Raw genomic sequence first — 24845 nt, forward strand, 5'->3', positions numbered from 1 at the left:
CTAAACTTCAGTCAGAACAGGACTCATCTGGATGCTTGTTAAAAATACCGATGCCTGGACCCCAGCTCCAGAGACTCTGATTCAGTAAGTCTGTTGTTGGACCACGCTGAGAATCAGTATCCTAAAGTCAAAGGGAATGCTGGAAATCACACTGCCTCCTGCAGCACCAGTGGCCCCCATGCGACCAGAACTCACCTTGGGTAGGAGTGAGTTTGGTGTGACCCCAGAAGTTCCGGCTGACAGGAGGGGAAGGACAGCTCCAATATTTCCAAAGTGTTGGAGCAGCTCACGCCTCCTCCTCCTTTTCTGCTTCCATTCAGGGCAGGGCCAACTCCATCCTCCTGTTCCCAAGAACACGCTTCACCTGTGGGTGGCACTGGGTGTCTGGGGTGTCATCTCACTCCCACCCCAGCTTTGTAATTAGAACATTAGAGTTATCTGCAGTACTTAATCCCAATTAGCTTCTCTATCCCCTCCCCTTCCCCTATTAAAGTAATTTTAGATTTTCAGAAACAAAGGTCTTTTTCAAAAGGACTTCTAATTAGAAACGGACTCTCAAGAAGCCTTTTGGGAATTATGGCTGTAACATGTTTGTTCATTTCATGAGGATAAGATTTTTCCTTGAAGATCAGTTGATCCGATGGTCAGAACAGAAAGGGAAAATAAGTGGTGATGACTGTTGGTGTTTTTAGCAGTTTGCCTGAGGTACTATTGTGTGTTCTGTTTAGAATCCACCCCCATGTAGTTGGCGGACTTTTTTATTATGAGAATTTTCAGGCCTATACAAAACTAGACAGTACAGCAAACTCGCATATATTCATCACCCACTTTCCAGAGTTGTCAAGACTTATTATATTTTTCAGCAGGCTTTTTTTATTCTTAAGTTTTGTTGGTGGTTTTTATAGGGGAGAAGAAGTAATATCTTTTCCGTACCCATCAGAAGGTTAATGACTGAGGCACCTGTAACAAAAGACATTAATAAGGGAAGAGCATACAAGTTTATTTAATATAAGTTTTATGTGACATGGGAACCTTCAGAAATGAAGACTCAAAGAAGTAGGGAAATATGTAAATTTTTATGCTTAGGTTTGCTGAAGAGTGGACAGTCTGCTGAAGTATGATTGGAAAAGGTGTTATATTTTGGGGTAGCGTGTCCTGAATGTCATCATTTTCAAACTGGTTCATTTCAAAAATGAATTCAACATGAAACACTTTGCTTAAGGCCTGAGTGCAGTGTCATCAGTAATGATCTAAATGTGTCCTTTTCAGGAATGTGTTCCAGAAAACCTGCAACTGAAGAAGAAGATTTTCGCTCAGTTAGATCGCATCATTGACGACACGGTGGTCTTGGCAAGCTCCACCTCCTGCCTCATGCCTTCCAAGTTGTTTGCCGGCCTGGCACACATGAGGCAGTGCCTTGTGGCTCATCCTGTGAGTATGGCGAAACTGCAGAACTGGTGCTGTCTCATTTGGATTTGGGGGGCAGTAAATTGTGACTAATCCACTAGTATTTTGAGCTGCTTCATTGAGATACAGTTCATATACCACACAATTCACCAATTGAAATAGTACAATTTAGTGGTTTTCAGTAGATTCAGAGAGTTGCGCAACACCAGCATTTTAAAAAAGAATTTTATTCCTTGAATTTTATCTGTGTATCTAATGCGTAATGGGATAGAATTAAGAATGCTTTGAGGCTATTGCCCTCAAGTCACCATGTAACTGAGGAGGCTGACTACTAAATAATTTCACTACCAACTAAAAGTGCTACATGAAAAATATCTTTATTGAATAGGATTTTGTAGCTATGTCACTTGTACTGTATAGTTTATTAACACAATTCAGAGTGGGATTGAGATCAGTTTTGCCAAAATGCAGATCTGGGTTCCACTCCCAAGATTCTGATTCAGGTCTCTGACTTTAAAGCCCCCTCTTACTTATTGTTCCCTCTCCCTCGCCCACTATGATTAACTGGGCAAACTCAGCCACTGGCAGTGCATCGTGGGGCGTACTAGACAATGAGTTACAAACTGGCATCATGCACTCCAGGAATCTTTTCGAGGTTAATGTATTAATGTGACGAAAGAGGATCCAGAGAGGAGATGCAGGGATCACTCAAGGAACATGTGTCCTGACTGTGAGCTCAGCATGACCTTGGAGAACCAGGACAGTTAATCTGGAATATATAACGTATCTCAAGCTGTAATAAAGGCGACAGTATATAATGGTGGCCATACCCTTGGCACCACCAGAACATCAGAAGTTAAGGTTGGGGGAAGTGACACAGAGAAGCTGGGACCAGCCTGGCTAGGATGTGGTTGGGCTGATAAGGGGAGGAGAATGTTTGAGGCTGCAGAAGGGTGTAAGCAAAGACCCCAAGCCACGGACAGGCTCAGGCCTGCAGACTCGGAGGAGACCAGCTTGCTGGAAGAGCACACGTTTGTAGGGAACAGGTGAACATTGGGAGGCTTGGTGATAGCTGGGTCCTGGAGAATTGTGAGCATTCCTCTGAGGACTCGGGGTGGCTGGTGGAAACACTGCTTTGGCAGGGTAAGGTGCAGGCCGTGTGTGTGGTGAGGATGGGTCAGGATGGGCCCGCAGCAACCTCGCGGGCCTCAGGCAGCATTCCAGGCATGAGCGACCAGGGAAAGAGCACTTTCTGAGCAAGAGCACTTGAGAGTGTGGAGGCAACAGATTTGCTCAGGGAGTTGTTGATTTTATATGCTGAGAAGAGGGGTGACTTGGACTACCATTTACACAGCTCCATGTAAAGAGTGAAGAGTGGTTATAAAATAAGGCAACTTAGGCCCACAGAACATAGAAGAGAGCCAGTCAGATTTAGTTACTATTTGGACACAAGTGACATTAGCACCAAGAGGGACCCCATTGAAAGAAACAAATTGTTAAGTCCCATGCAGCCTGTCATGTCTTTGCTTCAGTGACATATTCATGTCCACAAAAAGGACTCTTGGAAACCATAGCCAGTTATTAGACAGTCACTTCATGGCTTTAGTGGAAGATGTAAGCCTCTTGTTTGAAAGCTCCCAATTTCTAACCAGTATTTTTACTTCTAAGTTAGTTTAAACAAAACTAAATCAAATTGTTCAGAAAACACCTCCCAAGTTCTTGGACAAGACTTTTACCACGTTCTCCTCAGTTTTAAACCACCTAATGGGTAAGACGATGCCTGCTCCACCTTCTCCTCGGTCACACCTGGCCCAGTCCTCTGACTGGTAGGACGGTCAGTAACGGTTGAGTAATGACACGTCTCTTCCTCATACCGTCTCAGCCTCTCCCAGTATTGCTCACTTTTACTTATTTAATCAAACAGCACAGTTACAGTGTCTCTATTAATTTATAAATTATTCTTAACCAAAACCAATGCTAGCTAAAACAAATTAACCCAAGTTAACTGTCTTGGGAATTTTATCCCTTCTTTCTTCTGTGCTGGAGGCACCCACCTTTTGATCATTCCACCGGCCTTGGGGGGGGTGGGGGGAGCATCTGGAACAAGTGCAACAGGCAGTCCTAAACAGTCAAGAACCATTTATAATATTTGAGGCACCACAGGGATTCTGGGGAGCCCTCCAGGCTGGACAGGAGAGGCTCAGCATTCAGCTGCCAGCTGCTCCTGTGGCCTCAGTGCCTTGGTCACCTGAGATCTTTGCCTGGACAGGAAATAGGGTGAAGGAAAGGGAGGCCTCTGCATGCCGCCAAGAGGCCATGGCAAACACGGGTAGTCAGCAGTTGCAAAAGATTGCTGTCCCCACCTATGCACAAAGGAGCTGCCAGCCAGCATGTTGAAACATCTAGTGTTCCCTGGGCACCTGCTGCAGGGTGGGGGTGGATTTCCTGGCATCCTAGCCCTGGCTTGTGAGCGGAAGGCCCAACAGGATGCTCTTGGCTCCAGAGTAGGTGGCCACGGCCCTTCTCTGTGCCCTAGACATTCTTCCTCTCAAATGTCTTGTGTGTGACTCCGGATTCCCCACCTCAAGGGGCTTAGGGATGACAGTGTGGTGGCTGGGAGTGTTGGTTGAGGGTGGTCTGGAAGTTGCCATGGACGGCAGTCCCCTTGTTACTTAGAACGTGTGTCGGCAATCCATCAGAGCTGAGTTTCTTCTGCGGGTTTGGCCACACTTTGCAAAGGCTTCTTCCATTCCTTTCAGGTTGGGGAGCGTCATGGTCCGACGGAGTGGAGTGCATGGGGTCACCGTCACCCATGAGGGCTCTGCTCTGTGGACGAGCCTGCCTGAGAAGCTGGTGCCCACTGGCAGAGCGGGAGGTGTGCGCGGGGAGCACAGCTGAGCCGACAGCTCTGTCCCTGCCCATGCCCAGCCCCCCCGCCTGTACCTGCGCCCTCCTGACTCGCTCTCGCGTCTGACCTGAGACCATTTGCCCTCGTGCTGGAGGCGACTTCAATATTTGCGTTCTGGGCTTGCGGCTTGTAGAGCACGTGCGCGCGTGCGTGCGTGCGTGTGTACGTGAGCGTGCGTGCGTGTGCGCGGGCCGCGGCCCTTCAGAGGGTGCCTTTGGCTGTCTGTGGAGTGCGGCAGGAGAGGACTGACGGCACAGGGAGGGGTCACGTGCTGTCCACCCGACCTCTGCCCGGCCCCGCTTGTCGCCGCCGCTGTCCCCACCCCCGCTGCCGTGCTGTCGCTGGATCACAGGCGCCTTTCAGACCCGCCGGGGAAGAAGGCCCCCGCGCCGAGCCGCGCCCGCCGCCCCGCTCCCGGCCTCCGCGATGACACGCACGACCGCTGAAGAAATCGCCTCCTTTTGTGTGTGTGTTTCCCGTTCCTGGCGGGCGTGCTTCTCAGTCTCCCGCTCGGCCTCCCCGGCAGAAGCCCTGGCCCTGCCGTCCCGGGAGGAGCGAGTAGCGTTCCCAGTCCAAGGGCACCAGGATGCTTCTTCTCTGAGCCTACGACGGGGTTCACCTCCATGGTGACGGGCTGTGGCCAGAGCGACATCCATCGCAGCCCGGAGACAGCTGGAGGTCCTTGCCAGGCCGCTGGTGCAGGTGGACACGGAAGTGGGCAGCACTGTGCACGTCGGGAGGTGCGGCGGGCGAGTCAGGAAGGGCCTTCTGTAGCTGTTGTAGCCAGGGTGGGCCGGGGGGATTGCTGCGGGATTATGAGCTGGAGGGGCCATCCTCAGCATCATGTTTTTTAATCTATTTTTGATTTTTAATTGTGGTAAAGAACACATAACATCAAATTTGCCATCTTGACCATTTTTAAGTGTGTGCCCGGGGGGCATTAAGCACGTTCACACTGCTTAATGCAGTGCAGCCGTGTGAAACTGAGCTTCTCTACCCACCGAGCACTGGGCCCCTCCCCCCAGCCTCTGCCCCTGCCGGCTGCTCACAGAGTGTCGCTGGGCAGCGAGCGGCAGGGGGCAAGCGGGAAGGGCCGGGACCCCAGTGGACAGTGCAGAGGTTGCCCGAATCTGCATGGGAAAGTGGGCCCTGAGCTGAGGGATGGAGGCCAGAATGACCTTTTTGAAGATGTGGGTAGAATCCACAGGACTGTGGTCCACAGTGGGAAGTCGGGAGGCGAGAGAGAAGCAGGGCCGAGGTTGCTTCCCTGGTGCTGACGTGGGTGGAGGATACGACTTTTCTCACTGTGGTGGGGCCAGAGGAGGACCACCTGCCCGCTGGGAGAGCCTCAGGTTCAGTTCACCAGGGGTCAGCTTTATGCTTGTGGTGTACCTAGGGAAGGTGTCCAGTGAACAGTTATAAACATAGGCTCAGGGTGGCAGGTGAGGTCCGTGTGAGACGTGTGGGCCCTCTGGTGTCCTCTCCTTGGCGGTGGCGATGCTGGGGCGTGGGCTCAGACTCTCAGACAAAGTGCAGGCGGGAGGAGATCTTGTGAAGCAGACAGGGAGCTGGTGGCTGCAGTAAGAGTGCCTTCCAGCTGTTGGTCTCTGTCTTTTTTGCTATCTGGGAGGCTCACAATGTTGAAAAGACCCTGTGCCTGGCATCCCTGCCTTATAGTAAGGTAGAGTCACTGAGATGGACACACTTCCAGTTCTTGTAATCCTGATTTTTAAAAAGGTCAGAAGTTAAACATTTTTATAAGAATTCAGTAGGAGACAGGCAATTCCATCATGACATTGATTTATAATTTATTGGAAAGCCGGAACCATCTTCACTTGGTTTCAGGCAGGGCCGAGCGACTGACCAGGACAGGTGGGGCAGAAGGAATTCTGAGGTTGAGCCGTGTGTAGACCACCTGCCTCCTGAGAGAGTGTTCTATATTTTTCTTTCTCCCATCTGTAGAAGTCATTTTAGAATGGATGTTTCGTGTAGTTACTTAGTGAGATTGTACCAGTCATCACCCATGTTGGAGGGAGAACCAGCAAGGAGCATCACTTGGGGACAGTTTGCTGCAGTACACTCAGCTCTGTAGCAGGGCCAACAGGCTCTACCAAGCAACGTTGTCTTCTGAAGTTTGATAATTTTCCATGGGGAATCTCCAAGGACAGTTCCTCAAAGTGAGCCAAGAAAACCAGAACTAGAAGTCCTGGGCTGGGCCAGCCTTTCCGTGAGGGCCCTCACTGTGGACAGACACCATCCCACCTTGGGCCACATAGTGGTGTGGAGGCCGCCAAGGTGGGTTTTTTTGTTGTTTTTTTTTTTTAATTAAATTTCTTAAAAAAATTGACACATTGTAATTATCCGTACTTATGGGGTAAAATTTGGTGTTTCAACACACATACATTGTATAATGATCTAATCAGGGTATTTAGCATATCCATTGCCTCATGCATTTATCTTTTCTTTAGGATAAGAACATGAAAAAGCCTCTCTTCTAGCTGTTTACTGAGACACAAAACCTTACCCGTCACCATCGTCACCCCGTGTGCAGCAGAACACCAGAACTTACTCCTCATATTGTACCCCTTGACCAACCTTCCCTTGTCCCCTAAGCCCCCACCCCTCCCTAGTCTCTGCTTCTGTGATATCTAGTCCCTTTCCCTTTCCCTCTCTCTCTGTCTCTTTTTTTTTAGATTCTACATATAAGTGAGACCATGCAGTATTTGTCTTTCTGTTCCTGGCTTATTTCACTTAACGCAATGTCCTCCAGGTCCATCCATGTTGTTACAAAAGACAGGATTTCATTCTTTTTTTAATGGCTGAATAGTATTCCATTGTGTAAATATGGGGTTACTTTAAAATTTGTGGGAAAATGTGTATTATCTTTCAATTCTATTTTCTCATGAACTTTGTGAAGTACCTTTATATATCCAAGGGAATTAAAACCAGTACGTCGAAGGGATGTCTGCACTCCCATGTTTATTGCAGCACTGTTTACGATAGCCAATATATGGAATCAACTCAAGTGTCCAACAACAAATAAATGGATAAAGAGAACATGGTATATGAAGGCACTTCAAAAAGTTCATGGAAAAATAGAATTGAAAGATAGTACAAATCTTTCCATGAACTTTTTGAAGTACCCTCAGGAACCCAGTAGTGGATTGCTGGGTCACACGGTAGTTCTATATTGTTTTCCATAGTGGCTGTGCTAATTTAGAATCCCACCAACAGTATACAAGGGCTCCCTTTTCTCCACATCCTCACTAGCACTTGTTTTCTTTTGTCTTTGTGGTAATAGGCATCCCAAATGGAGTGAGGCAGTATCTCATTCTGGTTTTGATTTATGTTTCCCTAATGATTAATGATGTTGAGCATTTTTTCATTTACTTGTTGGCCATTTGAATGTCTTCTTTTAAAAAATGTCTATTAAAGTCTTTTGCCCATTTCTTAATCAAGCTATTTGGGATTTTTTGTGTTTTCGGTTTTTTGTTTTTTGGGTTTTTTTTGCTGTTGTTTAAGTTCCATGCATATTCAAGATATTAACCCCTTATCAGATATATAGTCTGCAAATGCTGAGGTGTTGTGATACTTGTTGAATTTTAGAGCAAGAAGGTGACTTTAGATTGGGGAAGCAGATGTTTGAGGTGCATTGTGGAGAGATTAAGGAAAAACCAAGTTTTAGGAAGATGCTGTTAATATTTTTACCACCATCCTGGTGGAATGTCAGAGCCTACAGTGACTGAGGGTGGGGAGAAGTAGTTCAGAGGACAGTGGGGTGGGTAGAAGCCGTGAAGGTAACAGATGGTAGCAGCCGAGAAGCCCTTTCCTGGGGAGACCAGGGGTTTGGAGATGAAAACGCGCAGGATGATAAGCTGCATCTCCGAGTTCCAGCCTCATGTGTTGTTATAATTTTTTTTTTAACATTATCACACAATTCTGTGCTCTCTTTTTCTCTCTTTCCTTTGTGAATAAAATTTTCCCCCAAGTTTCTTGTCATTGGATGCTGCATCTAAAGGGGCCTTTCCAAAGATGCATTCCCCCCACCAACGTTTGAGACAGGGGAGCAAAGCTGGCCAGAGCAGCACCCCAAACACCAGAGCCGTCTCCTGACTGCCTTCTCTCTCCTTCTCCTAAGGTGAATCCGCCCTATCACATCCCACTGGTTGAGCTGGTCCCACACCTGGAGACAGCCCCCGCGACGGTGGACAGAACCCACGCCCTGATGAGGAAGATCGGACAGTGCCCAGTGCGAGTGCTGAAGGAGGTGGACGGCTTCGTTCTGAACCGCCTGCAGTACCCGATCATCAGCGAGGCGTGGAGGCTGGTGGAGGTGCTGGCGCCAACCCCTCCTTCCCTCCCTTCTTCCCTCCTTCCCCCTCTTTCCTTCCTTCCTTCCTTCTACCCTCCCCCCCTCATTCTGAGATGCTGCTGGGAAAGTCAGAGGGTGCTCAGTGCTCTTGCTCACGTCAGTCATGTGATGTGAGAACAGGATGGTGGGCCTCTCTCTCCTGCCCTTCGTAGGATCGCCACGTGATCTCCTGTGTGGGTCTGCTGCATCTTCCCACAGTCCAGCACCCCCACCCCCAGTGTTATAATTTTTCAGAGGGAAAAAAGTTATACTTTGTGTAAAGTAAACTTGTATCCCCTGAAGGAACCCAACTTATTTCAAGAGCTTGAAGAAGAAACAATGAATAAACATTAAACTGGTTAGTAATATGTTTGTCTTACATATAAATAGGAAATATACTTGAGGGGGGTCTTCGAAAAGTTCATGGAAAGATTTGTATTATCCTTTAATTCTATTTTTCTATGAACTTTTTGAAGTACCCTCATATATGTGTACAGTCATCCCTGTGCATCTGAGGGGGGTTGGTCCAGGACCTCTGGCAGATGCCAAAATCTGCACATGCTCAAGTCTCTGATATACAATGGCCTAGTGTTTGCATATAACCTGCACACATTCTCCTGTACACGTTAAGTCTCTAGATTATGTATAGTACCTAAAACAATGTAAATAGTTGTTATACTATATTGTTTTTTATTTGTGTTATTTTTATTGTTGTTATTTTTCTGAAATGTTTTCAATCTGCAGTTGATTGAATCCATGGATGTGGAACCTGTGGATTAGAGGGCCGACTGCGTATATGTATTTAGCCTCATCCTTTAATTAAGGGATTTTAGATGTGATTTAAGAAGTCACCTAGCTGCGTATGTTCCCATGTACGTTTGTGCCAGGGACTATGGTGGCTGGCAGGACAAAGATCAGAGTGGTCCCAGGAGGTGGAGTGGAAAGTCTTGGGTCTGGGGGTCAGATCGTGTGGTTCCTACCTGGCTCCTGCCCCCTTCTGCACAGGTAAAGTAGCATGGCAGAGGCAAGGCGGTGCCAGGTTTTGGCTGCTCTGCACCTGGTGGGGTCCCTGTCCTGTCTCCACTTGTTCACACACCACGCCCAGCCCGAGGCGGGAACCGGGAAGCTGCATGTCCCAGCTTCCATGGGTGTTATAATTTCTCCTTCCTGGCAGCTCCCTCAAGCCCAGGGAAGTGTACGTGATGCACGTGGCCCTCCCACAGCCTGCTCTGGAACTTGGTCACCCCCCCTTTTAGGTTCTTCCCTGGACCTGACTGCTGTGTGCAGTAACCTCAGTTTTGTGTCTCCCTGTCTAATTACACTTAATGCTGTGTCTTCAAGAAACAGTGGTAGGGTTTCCACTGTTAAGTTGCAGTTTAAATTTCTTAGTAAGTGTAGGATGTTTTTGAATATCAGTCAATGTTAGAGTATTTTAAAGGAATACAGAACTACAAGCACCCCATTGGAGATTTATGTAAAATATTTCCACTTGTGTAGAATAGGGGAGCTAATCAATAGACCACAAGAAAAATTCAATATTGCAGTAAAACACTGTGGGGATTTTTAAGGCAATTTTTACTTTAAGGTGTTTCAGTGCCCTGAATTAAATTTTGCTTTCTCCATCTGAAATGTGCGAACCAACTCAAGGAAGAATTGGGCGCACAGAGAATCCTCTGTTTACACCATGTGGTGGAACTGCCTGCAGCTTGCAAGTTAGGACTCCGGCTGTCCCTTACCCTTGGAGGAGGGAGGCTGGAGGACTCCGAGGCTGGCTGCTCTGGAAGTTCTCACTGGCTCATGGTGCCACCCTTCTTTTGGTTGTGCCATGTCCATGGTTTATAGCAGACTAGGGATGGTCAAGTTACTGGCTGGCAGGAACACCCCTACCCTGCTTTTCAGGATGACATCCCTCTTGCATGTGCCCGTGTCGACTGCTGTGGGGACTCACATGCCTTGAGCCCCCTTAGAACTGAGTGCTAAAATCCAGCAGGATATGGGTTGTGAAGAGAAGAGGCCGACAGAAATAGGAAGGTTTGCAAAGTGCGAACAGAGCCCAAAGAGTTGCCTTTGGTCTAGATGATGATTTACTTTAAAAAAGAAAGATGATCTGTAGGTAGCGAGGACCAAGCAGGCACTTCTGTCCTTGTTGGGGTGAGGTGGAGGATAGAGCTACCAGGCAGCTATGCGCTGTGCTGGGGAGATTCCCACGTGGGCAGCATCTGGCTGACGGGCAGGGGTGAGGCTCCCAGGAGGGAGTACGGAAGGAGGGTGGAGGCTGCACTGTGGCGCCCACTTTTACCGGCACTGCTTAGCGGAGGCCACCCAGGAACTTGTGCAGAAACAGGAGGGCTGTCCACTGGCCCGCTGGACGTGCGCTTGCCCCTGACGCAGCCACTGGCAGGGGCATCTGAGCATCCACACGGAGGCCCTGCCTTCTACAAGGCCCTAGGCCAGGGATGGGGCAGTGCTTCATCTCCAGTTGCCGTAGAGAAATCTCCTGTAGGATTGCCGCACCAGCCGCAGCACAGCCCCCACTTAGCAGGCAGTGGTGTGCCTGGCACTGTACCCATTAGTTGGATTGGTTTAAGGATTCTTGATTTTGTTGCATGGATTTCTTGAAAGAAAATGTATACTGCTGGCCTGTTTCCACTCAGATGCTGCAAATAAGCAGAGGCTGGGGAACCTCTCCATGCCCCACCCTGCCCGTTACACATTTGCATGCGAGCGCTAAGCCGCAGTGCCCGCCAGCATTAAATGACATCCCAGTGACTCACAACCTCAGAGCCAGTTGCACTTGAATTCACCTTTGGGGGTGTTTCAACAGTTGAACTTAGACTTGGGGTGTTCCGAGTTACCTCAAAACTTAAGAGCAACTTTAATATAAAAAGGAGTTGGAATGGGGGTAGTTTTACTGTAGAGACTAAAGACTTGTACATATTTTAAGTTCAAAAGATCCAAAGGCTTCACAGAAGTTCTCTTTCCAAACAGTGCTGGGCAGGTTCCACGTGTAGCCAGAAGCACCCAGCACTGAGCCTTGACCGAGGTAGACAGAATGAGCTTTGAGGTCAGGGGCCACCCCTGATGGCCTGGCTATGGCTGCTTCTGTGTCTTTACTCTCTGGATTCACAAAGCAGGTTGAAACTTGGCAGAGCCTTTTCTGTTTGACCCAGGCTTGGTGCATTAGTGGGTTAGGGCTGGGGTACTTTCCGGGTAGGAAAGGTGCCAGGCGGCCTGGCTCAGGGTGCTACAGGAGCCTGTTAGAAATGGGTCTTATGCTTTTGTCCAGGTGGCTGGTGCTCTGGGTCGTCAGAAGCAAGTTGTGGGTGGGGGACACTGTTGCTGTCATCTGTATATAAGCAGCTCTGTGCAAGTGAAATCCAAGCCTGAATTTCCCAGGGTCTGACTCAAGCTGGGGTAGGAGTCAGAGTGGGATGGCCAGCAGCCGGCTGGGGCTCTGGCTCGGTTTCCGCCAAGCATGGTGCTGCCCTGCTGCTGGTGCCAGGGAGCAGGGGAAGCCGCCTTGCTGAGCTGATGCAGTGGACTACCTGGACTGACTTTCACATGTTGAACCAGACTTGAATCTCTGGAATAAATCCCCCTTGGTTGTGGTGTGCCATTCTTTTTAGACATTGGAGAATTCAATTTGCTTACGTTTTGTTGAGAACTATTTTTGCATGTAGATTCATTGGAGATATTTCTCTGTAGTTTTCATTTTTTGTACTATTTTTCTTTGATTTTTATATCAAGGTCGCATAGAATGAATTGGGAAGTTTTCCTCCTCTTCTATTTTCTGGAAGAGATTTTTGTACAATTTTTGGTAATTTTTCTTTAATGTTGGTTGGAATTCTCGAGTGAAACCATCTGGACCTGGGGAGTTCTTTTTCAGGATATTTCAAATTGTGAATTCGATTTCTTTCATGGTTATAGAAGGTTTGAGTTGTCTGTTTCATCCTGATTGAATTTTGGTGCTTTATGTTTTTTGATAAGTTGATCCATTTCTTCTAAGTTGTTGCATTTATGAGTGTAAAGTAGTTGGTAGTACTCCCTTATTATCCTTTTAATGGCTGCAGGGTCTGTAGTGATAGTCCTGGTTTTGGTCCTGAAATTGGTGACTAGTGTCTGCTCTGTTTTTATCTTTGTTGTCTTGCGAGAGGTTTATTAATTTTATTGATTTTTTTTTTTTGAGAAGCAACTTTTTGTTTCATTGATTTTTTTCCCTATCATTTTCCTGTTTTCAGTCTTACTCACTAAAATCTGGAGGGCAGATTTTAATACTTGTAGCCAACCATAAAGAGAAGTTCTAAGAAAGATGGGGGTGGGGAGTGCGACATGTTCATCATGTGGGCTCATGAAGGGGGAAGCCACGCTGCAGGCATCACATCCAGGTCAGAAAGAGAAAGTGCCAGAATAAGACGCACTATCTTGTCCTTGCTGAATTCTAGGCCATGACATAGTCTTGTCCTCCCCCGTTTGCTGTCTGTCTCCACCCAGCCCTGTAAGTGCTCAGATCTCGTGGGAGCAGAATGGACACCAAATACCCAAGGGAATGAAGGTGCTGGGGCCTGTTGTTCTGTCTCACAGACGTTCACTTCGTTTTTTCCCTCTTCCGGTTTGATTTCAGATTTGGGACAGAGCAGCCTCACAGACTTGGTAATCCCAGATGGGCGAGCCTGGCTGCAGTCTAGGCATGCTGACTTCCCCCACCAGAGACCAGCCCCTGGGTGGCGGGACCCTGTTGGCTGGGAATGTAATTTCAAGTCGATATTCTTAAGGCATTATTAGCACAGTGAGGAAAGTTGTTGTGATGATAAGTTCTTGGCCAGACAATTGCTGAGTTTGTTGTCCATAAATTCCTTCCCCATCAGGGCAGGGTGGGTGGAGGTCTCAGGAGTGAATCGTGGAGCCATCTGCAGGTTCTCTGACAGTCGGTGTGTGGTGGTGATGAGCTTTGGAAATTGCTTACCCTGGGTTTCACCCATCCTTCTGAGCGATGTAATCCCTCAACTGAGTTTCTGTTCCTTGGGCCCTGAGCTGCAGAAATTCAGTTCTTGGTCTCTTGATTTGTCAGGGAGGTTGTGGTCTTTAGCATCCAAACTGGACTCTTTGGGGTTCCCAAACTTTGTCACTGAGCTTTATTTCAGACACAAATGCCCACCGTTATGAGGAATTGTTTCAGTTAATTAAGTGTGTCTCAAAGAACAGGTAGTAAAATTGGCATATGAAACTTTTTGTTGTAAACTTCAAGGGTTTCTGTGGAACACTGTGTATGTGAGGTTGCTTCAGGAATTGAGAATCAGCACAGTGGGGCGCTGAGAATAGCTTTTCTGCTCAGCATAGAAACTTCAGTCTGTATAGGATTTCGGTGTTTACAAAGTACTTTCCTTTCCATTTCATGTGATTTTCAGATATTTTCAAATCAGTCAATTCTCAAAACCACAAGAGGCACATTGTTATTTTTCTCTTTACAATTTAAGAAACAGCCTCTAAAGTTAAGTGTTTTAGTCCACATTCCACAGCCTGGTAGGGAATTCAAAGCCGTGCCCGCCCCTCCCTGCTCCAGTGTCCGATTTCATAAAGTGGAGATAATAGTGTATCTACTTTTAATCTTGGAACATGGTGAGGATTAGATAGGGTATAGATGCAAAGGGCTTAGACCAATGCCTGGCACATGGTTTAGTAAATGTTATGCATTACAATGATGATAATGGTGACAATGTTTTGAATTCCCTGAATCCAGTGTTCTTTGTATGCAACAGCTGTCACCAGGACATTATCTCTGAGCTGAAATGCTCACATCCTCCTTGCACAGGTGAGATCCCAGGAGGGCAGCAGTTTAAGAAATGTGGCCTCTCAAAAGCATCCTACCGCAGACCTGCAGAGTCATAATCTGCATTATAATGAGCTCTTACGCACATCAAAGCTGGAGAAGCCCCACTTGTATGACTCTGGGAGAGGCCTTGGCCTTAAAGTCCTAATATATTGTATTTCATCTGTTCTAAGATAAACCCTTTTTTTTTTTTTTTTTGCTACATTTTAATATCTCCCAAATCAGCACATACATTGCAGTTTTACTGTCTGCATTCTTTCTTCCTCAATGGGACATTAAATTGATGGAGTCTTCATTTCAAAGATACAGTATATTGCACCTCCTTTCTTATTTGTCTTTTCTCCTGCATTTGTCTCTGCCTGCATATATGTGTCTCTTGTTTCTGACTGTCTGTGTTTGACTCAGGCTTGTAATAGATACACGTGCAGCTCTGACCAGCTTCTACTTAGGTGAATACTCTCACAAGGTCACTATGTAGCTGTGATTTCCAATCCTAGTTTTAAAACAGTGAATATCTCTGGTTATCCCAAAAAAGATGTGTAAATGGGTTAAAAAGAAAAGAAAAGATAGATTTAATTCACTTTTCATTAAAGCATAAACATATCAGAACAATCAAACAATAGTTTTCAGTGAGGATGGGCATCGCGCTTCCAAGTCAAGAGCTCACAGGCCGACCCTGTCCCACGTGGACCCACTGGGATATGATGCCCTCGAGGTCTTCCTTGTCCACCACCACACACTTAGCAGCTGCCACCCTCCTCCAGCCATTTGATCTCCTGACCCGGGGACCTGTGTGCCAGGGCAGGTCATGGGCTGGCTGTAGCTGGGTCGCTGGGGCATGTCCTGCCCGCCTACCATGAGCAAGGCCTGGTCTTGTGTCCTCAGCGGGTGGACAGTAACCTGCGTGTCAGGAGTTGCTGCGTGTAAATTAGAAAGCTCCTTTGCAGATAGGATGGCAAGAAAGGGGAACTGAGGGGTGGACCTGTTTTAGGGGGGATAAAATGGTTAAAGTTTTAGAAATCCCATTTGCCTCCCATGTGCCGTGTTCACTCGGAGGTGGTCGGCCCTGTGGTCTCTGCTCTCCTTTTATAAAGCGATGTGAGTGTGGGTCCAGCTGTCCACATGCACCCTCCCCGGGATGCTTCCTCTGGTTCCTCGGGCGGAATCCGAGCGGGAAGCCGGCGCAGCGACCGTCCTGCCCGAGGCCCGGGAGGGAGCGAGGCAGGGTCGCCGCCGGCTGCTCAGGCTGCTCTGCGGAAGGAAGACGGCGCAGACGCGTCCGAGGAGGAGCGGAGCGGGCCGGGGAGGCAGCACGGCACCGCGGCAGCAGAGGGCTCCGGCTCCCGCTCTCCCCGCCGCAGGGCCTTCTACGTGGTGCGATTTAAAATGCAACCGTGGAAGGCCAGGTTTAGAGAGAGCGTGAGGAGGGTCCGGGGAGCCTCCGCGTTGCCCCGGTGCCCGCCGCCTTTGGAGCTCCGGCCGGTCTCGCCTTCCCTTGCGGCCGTCTGCCTGGGGCTGCGGGCGCGGCGTGCCCGGGGCTGCTGTGACTCTCTGTCCTTCCTCACCTGGTCAAGACCCACCCGAAAAAATGTCCTCCAAGACGTTCTCTGCCGTCTTTATTTCATTTCATTTTGGGCGGCCTGCCAGCCTCTATGTTTTCTGCCATTTCTGCGTTATTTTTTCCGTCTTCTGAATGGGTAATCCGGGACCGAGCCCGCTCACTGTCCCGCTCTCCCACCCCCAGCCCTTCGTCCCTTCACCCACAGGGCCCCTGTCTTTTCCTTCTTCCAGAGTCGGGTGGTCAGCGTGTCTGGGGCAGCAGGCGCGGCACCAGAGGGCATTAGAGAGGTGCCTTGGCTCTGGCTGTCCTGGCTCCTTCACCCCATGAAGTTTGCTTAGACCATCCTGGCTCCACCATGACTGTCTTTTTCTCGGCCCCATCTGGACAGAACCCGTGTTCCACTTCTCATTTGGAAGACACAGTGGCACATCTGCTGGGACTGCAGGGCCATTTGAGCAGATGCATTACCACGTTCACCAGGACCAGCCTCCCAGTTAATTGGGACCTGTTTTCCTGTTGGCCTCAGATGTGGAGAGCTCCCTATGAGCAACCTGTCACCTTCAGTCAGAGGCAATGACGGATGGCGGTGCTTCTCTTCTGTAGGGTAGCACTGGAAGGCTGTCTCGTGGGGAGCCCCATAACTATATCAATCCCACAGCCATGAACCGGTGAGTGTCCAGTGGAGAGGCTCCAATTAGGTAAGGAGTCCATTCATGGGCTGCATATAGTCTGGCCCTCTGAAAATCTCAGCAAAATACTGGCAAACTGAATCCAATGGCACATTAAAAGGATCATTCACCATGATCAAATGGGATTCATCCCAGGAGTGCAAGGATGGTTCAACATACACAAACCTATAAATGTTATACTCCACGTTAACAGAATGAAGGACAAAAAAACATGATCATCTCAATAGATGCAGAAAAAGCATTTGACAAAATTCAGTATTCTTTTATGATTAAAAAAGTCTCAACAAATTAGGTGTAGAAGGAATGTACCTCAACACAATAAAGACCGTCAATGACATCCCCACAGCTAGCATCATATTGAACAGGGAAGAGATGAAAGCTTTTCCTCAAAGATCAGGAACAAGACAAGGATGCCCACTCTCACCACTCCTATTTAACAAAGTACTGAAAGTTCTAGCCAGAGCAGTTAGGGAAGACAAAGAAATAAAAGGCTTCCAAATAATAAATGAAGAAGTTAAATTGTCTCTGTTTGCTGACAATGTTGACCACCAAAAAACTGCTGGAACTGATAAACAAATTCAGTAAAGTTGAAGAAACAAAATCAACATGCCAAGATCAGTAGTGTTTCTATGCACTAACAAGAAACTATCTGAAAAACAAATCAAGAAAATAATCCTATTTACAATGGCTACCAAAAACAAAAAAATACTTACGAATAAGTTTAACCAATGAGGTAAAGCTCTGTCCACTGACAACTATAAAACATCAGTGAAAGATATTGAAAAGACACAAACACGGAAGGATATTCCGGGTTCATGAATTGGAAGAACTAATATTGTTAAAATGTTCATACTACGCAAAGCAATCTGCAGATTCAGTGTAATTCTCTATGAAAATTCCAGTGACATTTTTCACAGAAATAATGTGGCTCTCTGGTTGGAGGGACTGTCTAGATTCCACTCAAGGCGTGTCAGGATGCACACAGCAAACTGTTGGAACGTGGGGTTCCAGGAGGGCAGGATTCTTCCAGAAAGACTTGTGGCTTTATGTAGAGAAGTGATGTCTGAGCATATTTGTAAACCTTTCCAACCTTCACATTGAGCTGGGAGCCATGAGCCACCAGTGCACAGAGCCAAGTGCAGCTCAGATCTCCTGCGCGTTGCCCTTGCTACTGAGTGACTCCGGCCCTGGCTGGGGATGCATGAGAGCATATCGGTGTGTTGCAGGGTCCACAGGGGCCGTGCCAGCCACCACAGAAACTGAAATTCTGTTCTATCTGAAACTTTATTTGCTGGCTGGAAGTCATCAGTTAAATAGAAAGAATTCTTTCTCGCAGAGATTTTCTGTAAGAAGTAGACCGTTTATATAACAGTATTTATTATTTTATGGGATGCTGTTTTCTGAGTAGTCACTGGCAAGCAACAAAACCCTATGGAAAGGAGAGATGCTGCTGATGTATTATTTGAAATACCTCCATCCCCATGAAGAGTCGAACATATAGCATCAGCTGCATGCTCATTTTTTAAAAAAGCCCTGCAGAGTTTCTATGCTAATATTCTAACAACTCTAAAAAAAACCTGTAAATGAAAATGCTGCTCCTGTTGCAGTTCACTACGAATCACCACCGATAGGCAAGTGATCAGTCAGTGAATATAAATGACGGATTTCAGCTCCTTCAGTTTGAAGTTGTGAACAGGCAGGAGCAATGGCCCCAAAACAGAGGATAGAAGGGGGAAGCGGTTCCGGAGAGAAAAGCAGAGCAGGGGGCTGGAGGTGGCTAGTGAAAATGCACAGCCCTTGTTGCCTTGGTGTCCAGCCTTCCTTTCCTGTATCAGCTGCAGATAGAATCTGGACATGGGGCTGCAGAGGTGGGACACCCCACTGGGTGCTTATGATGGTGCACAGGCAGAGACGGGGCTTGTGCTGGGCTGCTATTTTTGAAGGGGGGTTTATACTGTATGGTTCAAAGCTCTTTGTAAAAAACTTTATTCCTGGAGGACCCCTCAATTAAGGTACCTTTTGCTGAATGATAATAAACTCATTCACAATCATGCAAAAGGATGGAAACTTTTTGTTGTTGGGTTCATTTTTAAGGTCAAAACCTTTCTTTCAGACTCTTACAACACCATTGTTTTCCCCTATGCAAGCATTGTTATACGGGCAGCATGCTACAAAAGTACACCAGGAAATTGTCACTGGTTTAGAGCTCTTACTAGGGCAAAATCTTTCTTCTTATTCCCTTCCATTTTTTGGTTTGTTTGTATGTAAAAGCTTAAAAAAAATTCAACAGTAAAAATGCCACCTATATTTGCCGTCCTAAGTCAAACTGCTTTCGTTTTCCTGTATTCTTGTCGAGTCTCTATTATGAACACTTTGCTCGAGTTTTTATTCATTTTAATGGCTTCATGATTTTTCTTCCAGTTCATCTTTTTAAAAAATCTGAGCTTTCACCTTTGGGATTGTTCTAAGGTAGTTTCAGGTTTCCTGTTGTGGTAATGCCTCAGTGGGCCTCTCCTTGCACCCACAGTCTCTTCTGGTGGCATCACTTCATGGGATGGTTCCCAGGAGTGGGCTCGCTGTCAGAGAGGAGCATTTTTACGACTTGACCGACATAGCGAGATGCCTCCCAGGGCATGTGCCTGCTACCGCCGGTGCGCATGGCATCCTCCCTGGCGGCCTGACCGTGCGGCCGCCTCACAGCTCACCCTCACGCTTCGCAACTCGCCCTGAGCGAGCATCCTCTCAGCGGGCTGCTGATGGGATGTGTTTTTATGGCTGTGACTCAGTTTCTTGTTGCATCAGCTCAGTGCGTGTTCAGTCAGCTCCCAGAGTGTGCAGTCTGCCCATGTCATCCTGCAGGAATGTCTGTGTCCTGCTTCTGGGAAAGCTTGCAGGTGCTGGCGAGAAGCCGAGCAGCTCACCGGCCCCGCTGTGGGTAGCAGTGGGCCCCGCTCAGCAGCCCTTTCTTTTTCTGTTCGTTAAGATCTCATCCTGGCCTCACCCGCTCCCGGGAAGGTGGCGTGGGAGGGGACGGCAGCTCATGTCTTTTGCGCCCTTGCTTTGCGGATGGTTTCAGGTTGCAGGTAGGAGAAGCAGAGTGTGACAAAGAGTATAGAGGACAAAAATGTGAGTCTTTGTATATGGAGGGAGCTGTGCAGCTCTAGTTAGTTTCCCAGGGAGACTCACCAACACTGTGATTGTTCTCAATCCAACCTTCAAGACCATGACTCTGTTACTCCCTCACCACTTGCAAGGACAGTGGGGTCAGGTGTTTCTAAGAGGACAGTCCAGTGCCCTGGCTCACGCTTGAGTGGCTGCTGCACCAGTGACTGCACCCTCGGACGTCTTTGGAGATGGGGAAATCACTGAAGTTTGAGTTTGTTCCATCCTTGCTGTAACTAGAGATTGAGGTGGACACTCTGAGTCTCTTCTCCTGGTCTCTGACCTGGGTGACAGGAAACAAGCCCAGCTCCTCCTCTGCGTTGCCTTGCGGGACTGAGGATGCAGAGTCCCCACTTCCCGTTGTCACTTTTCCTCACCCGACACTGACCTGAGATAACACCTCTTCTGACTCCCTACTCCTCGTTTTTCTGTTGGTTCTCCGTTGAGAGGACCACGTAGTCCCAGACAGCTCTGGTTGAGGAAGGTGGAAGGACTTGCCTCTAACCTCGTCCAAATTCCTGGGTAGCAAGTCTGCGTTCCTGGTGGGGATGTGGTGGGAGAGTTAAAGGAGTATCTGCACAAGAAAATGTGAAAATTCAGGACTGGGTGTGGGGAAAAGTAGAGCAAAACAAAATAGAAGATCGAAAGCTGGGAATTGGTAAAACAGAACTAGCCCAGGAACACTGGCGCGAAGAAGAAGGAGAGAAGCCAATGAAAATGAGGGTGTGCAAAAGCACATGAACCGGATGAGAGAATTCGTGAGTGGGGCAGGGAGGAGTCAACGCAGTCCTGTGCAGCCGGTGGCCGCGGAGCCGCAGGGAGGCATGCATCAGGCGCCTGTACCTCGCCACCCAGGACCCCCGCCTCGCCTGCCTCCGCGTCTGTCAAAAGGACCAGGTCAGCCTTTGGCTTACGTTAATCACTAGACGTGTCTTGTGTCCTCTCCCCTCCGTTCCCCCTTGAGGAGAGGACCGGGCTTGGAGCTTCCACCTCAATAGGTTGGCCTGGCTGGGCAAGAGCGCCCAGTCACACAGCCAGGCACGGTGGGGGTGTTGCAGGGGGTGTTGTGGAGACAGTGGAGTCAGGAGAGTGGGACTGGGGAGCTAGCCTCAGTAATCTGGGTGGCTGCATCCAGTCAGTTGGAAGCCTTGCAAGGGAACTGAGGTTCCCCGAGGAGGAGGAAATTCTGCCTTGAACACACTGTTGCTCCTGCCCGAGTCGGCTGCCTGTACCTCTGGGGGCCCGTCTTTTGGATTTCTGACTTAGCCCCATGATAACATAAGCCAGTTCCTTGATGTGTGTGTGTGTGTGTGTGTGTGTTTCTGACTTAGCCCCATGATAACATAAGCCAGTTCCTTGGGGGGTGTGTGTGTGTGTGTGTGTGTGTGTGTGTGTGTGTGTGTGTGTGTGTGTGTTTCTGACTTAGCCCCATGATAACATAAGCCAGTTCCTTGATGTGTGTGTGTGTGTGTGTGTGTGTGTAGTTTTGTCTCTCTGGTAGGACCCTGACTGATACATTCTGAAACCTTTAATTGTACTTAAAATGTGTACCACTGACATCAAGTACTTTATTAACTATCTTGCACTTTTTCCTTGCTTCTTGAGTGACGGTCGTGTGGGTCCTCGTGCCTGGGCATTTACAGTCCCCGCACACCGGCTGCAAAGCACGTGTCTGGGCCGTGCGTCTGTGTAGATGATTGTGGTTAGCCTCAGGTTTTAACTAAAGTAAGTAGAGGCAAGGTGTTTTTCAGTACAGGGGATTCTTTACCACTCTGTCTGGCTTTCCATGCCCTGTGATTTTTCAGAACATGGTATAAAAACCAGGCTTTGCAGTAACAGCGATCTCAGCATTCGTTGCTCTGTATGAGTTTTAGGAGTCTTTTAGCCACTTTGGGGCTTTTCTTTGTCCGTGTGACTTGACAGTTTTACCACCAAATATAGGAGGTATGAAAGCTATATGATAGGGCTGGCCCGGTGGCGCACTGCTACAGTGCACCGCTTGGGAAGCGCGGCAGCGCTCCCGCCGAGGGTTCGGATCCCACATACAGACCGGCCGCTCACTGGCTGAGTGAGGTGCGGGCGTGACACCGAGGGTTGCAATCCCGTTGCCGGTCCTGGTCCGGTACGGGCGCGACACTGAGGGTTGCGATCCGTTGCCGGTCACGAGAAAAGACAAAAAGGAGAAAAAAAAAAAAAAAAGAAAGCTATATGATAAATGTTAACTGAACCACAGAAACACTGGACTGGGGCGGGGCTCCAGTCTCCAGATATGCGTGCTGTGCACCGCACATTCCCAATGACTCGCTCATCGGTTCAGTGTCAGCAGGAGCACTCACTTTTGCCTGTCCTGCCACCACAGCTATCTATTGTGATTGTTACAATATTGAGTCACGGATGTCACAGAGCTTTGGGTGGAATTGAGCTCAGCAGTAAAATTAAGAAACTTGAGCCTCAACATATCGTGCATGTGAACCCTTTAGTTCACCTCTGAGGGCAGCAGGGAGAAACTGCAGTGTCTGCCTCAGCGACATGAAACCCTTGTCAGTGAGTCTCTCTGGGATCATTTTCTTTCTCTAGATTTAGCATCTTGGTGAAAACTCAAGCTTTGAGAAATCCAATTCAGAAATTCCAAATGGGGCAGAAAGGAGAGAGGAACGGGAGATATCAAAACACTTTTCCCTCTTCTGACTTGTTCTACTGGTGAATGGTGACTGTAGATGAAATAGGAAAGAGCCGAGAACGTGCGGAAAGGGGTGGTGGTTTACCCCAGTGGGATGTCCTCCTTGGGCTTCAGTCAGGGTACTGCTAACTCACATGATGCTTACAAATCAAAAATGAACTACTGCTGGGTGGCTCACCTTTCGGGTATTTTGAAATCCTCTTAGAATCAGCTCTAAAAATAGTAAACACAACTCTAGAAGAAGAGAGCCAAGCCAAATAGCATTGCAAGTATAGGATGGTGTCCATACTTACATCCCTCACACTTTGAATGCTCAGATGAAAACTTAGGGCTTTTGGAATGTTGACCTGGAAACCAAGGACGAGGGAGAGTCTGCGGGCCCCGCCTGGGTGCCTCGCACAGCATTCTGGAGCCCACGGGGTACAGGAACCCTGCAGCCAAGGCCTCCAGGCAGCCTGGAGAGAGGGCCAGAGCCACCCGTCCTGCTGCAGGCACTCACCAAGCAGGGAGAAGGAGAGGCAGGAGCCATTTCTTGATGGTTCTGGGCTTCTCAGTGATGTGCCCTGCCCCTTACAGCATTGCTATGAGAAGTGACACTTGTCAGCAATTTGAGTGAACTGAGTAAATTAGTCTGCTCTCCTTAGCAAATGAACCACTGCACCCTACCAAAGCAAAACTTGGCCAGTACGATGTCACGAAGCATTAGAGGGTACGTGGAGTGATGGGGACTCTTCCACACGCAGTGCTGGGGGCTGAGGACATGGCACACCCACTTTGGAGAGCAGTTTAGCCTTGCTTAGCAATGTGGGAGATGGTCTGCTCTGGCCCCAGCAGCTCTGCTCTTGGACCTGGGCTGGGAGCCGTGTGCAGGAATGTTTGAGGCTGCCCCATGTCCCAGCTGCAAGCTGGAAACAACCCATATACTCATGAACAGCAGGATGGATAAGTAAACTGTGACTTTTATACATCAGCGAGATCAAGACAAACTACAGCCACACACAGCATAGGTGAATCTTAAAGGCATAATGTTGAGAGAAGCAAGTCACACCAGCATGCGTAGTGTGACTCCACTTCCAAGAAAATTAGAAACAGGCAAAAGGCAAACTCTGTTGTTAAGGAACGTGAACCTAGATGGCCAGCCTTAAAAGTTGAGAAGCAGTTACTGCAGAAGGCAGGACGCTGGCCTCCGGGAAGGAGGGATGAGGTTGCAGTGGGGAAGATGGGCGCAGCGGTCTAGGGGGGTTGCTTTATGACTGTTCTCCAAACCCTCTGCATGGCTCGTGCACACAACCAACGCTAAATAGAAAGCGGCTTTTTAAGATGGGGGTGCTCTGTCACACACGAAGGTCATGCGTGCCCCTCAAGGTGGCATTGCTCTGTCTTCATCCTGGTTCCTTGGCTTGCTGCTCTCCACAGGTTCTCTTCAGATGAACTCAAACAGCCATGCAGCCCTTAGGCCACTGTGTGCGGCCCTCAGCTGCTGGGTTGCAGGTGACAATAGGAGGGGGGTTGCAAATCCCTTTCCTCTCTCAACTTCTTGGTGACTGCTTTGGCTGCCTTTGAAGTGTGGGAAGTGTCACCTGGAGGGCAGAAGCCTCACCTGTGAAGCCTCAGAGCCCTTCCTTAGGCTGACAAGGTGCTCCTCTCACAGGAGGATGACAGACAGCTCCCTCAGAGAAAGGCCACAGGTTTGCCCTAAGCCAGAGAGACGGGGGCCATGGCTGCTGGGCCACTTCCCTGAGCCTGTTGCTGGGAGCCAGTGCATGGCCTGTGGATGTGCCCCTGGGGTAGGGGAACCCAGGCCCCCCAACTGAGGGCTGGCAGGGGCCACCATACCTATGGTTGGTAGCCTCTTACAGATGGCAGGCCTGGACTGGTTGCTGGGTGGCTGCTGTCTCTGTCCCCACAGAGCTCTGTGAAAGAAACCACTCAGGAAGTGAGACTGGAGGGGCAGATTCCACAGTAATGCTGCTACTCTGACCAGCAAAGGCTTAGGGGGAACTATGACGGCTTCCCCTCACACTGCCCTTCTGATGGTTGAAATGCCCAAGGCGAAAATGTCCTCCGATGGGAGGGAACCGGCAGTGAGCTGCCAGACTGCACAGACATACACTTATGTGTTTCTGCTCCATTCCCAAAGCCACGTGCGGCTGTGCCCAGAACAGGCCAGAGAACAGACGACTGATGGACGTCTAACCCCAGTGCAGAAGAGCTTGCCTTGTGCTTTGTAATTCACATTTGCAGGGATTCTAGGGCCCCA

The 24845-nt window shown here is 48.6% G+C and overlaps 1 protein-coding gene across 2 annotated transcripts in view; it reads left to right on the plus strand.

Annotated features, from left to right (window-relative positions):
• Positions 1-24845, plus strand: part of CRYL1 (crystallin, lambda 1) — a 134123-nt gene that overhangs the window by 101239 nt on the left and 8039 nt on the right. For both annotated transcript variants that reach the window (XM_008580737.1, XM_008580738.1), the window contains exons 3-4: positions 1270-1431; positions 8454-8648. In XM_008580737.1, coding sequence (XP_008578959.1) covers positions 1270-1431; positions 8454-8648 — 357 coding nt within the window. The remainder of the gene's footprint in view (positions 1-1269; positions 1432-8453; positions 8649-24845) is intronic.

Source organism: Galeopterus variegatus, unplaced genomic scaffold, assembly GCF_000696425.1.
Source record: "Galeopterus variegatus unplaced genomic scaffold, G_variegatus-3.0.2 Scaffold2150, whole genome shotgun sequence".
Lineage (NCBI taxonomy): Eukaryota > Metazoa > Chordata > Mammalia > Dermoptera > Cynocephalidae > Galeopterus > Galeopterus variegatus.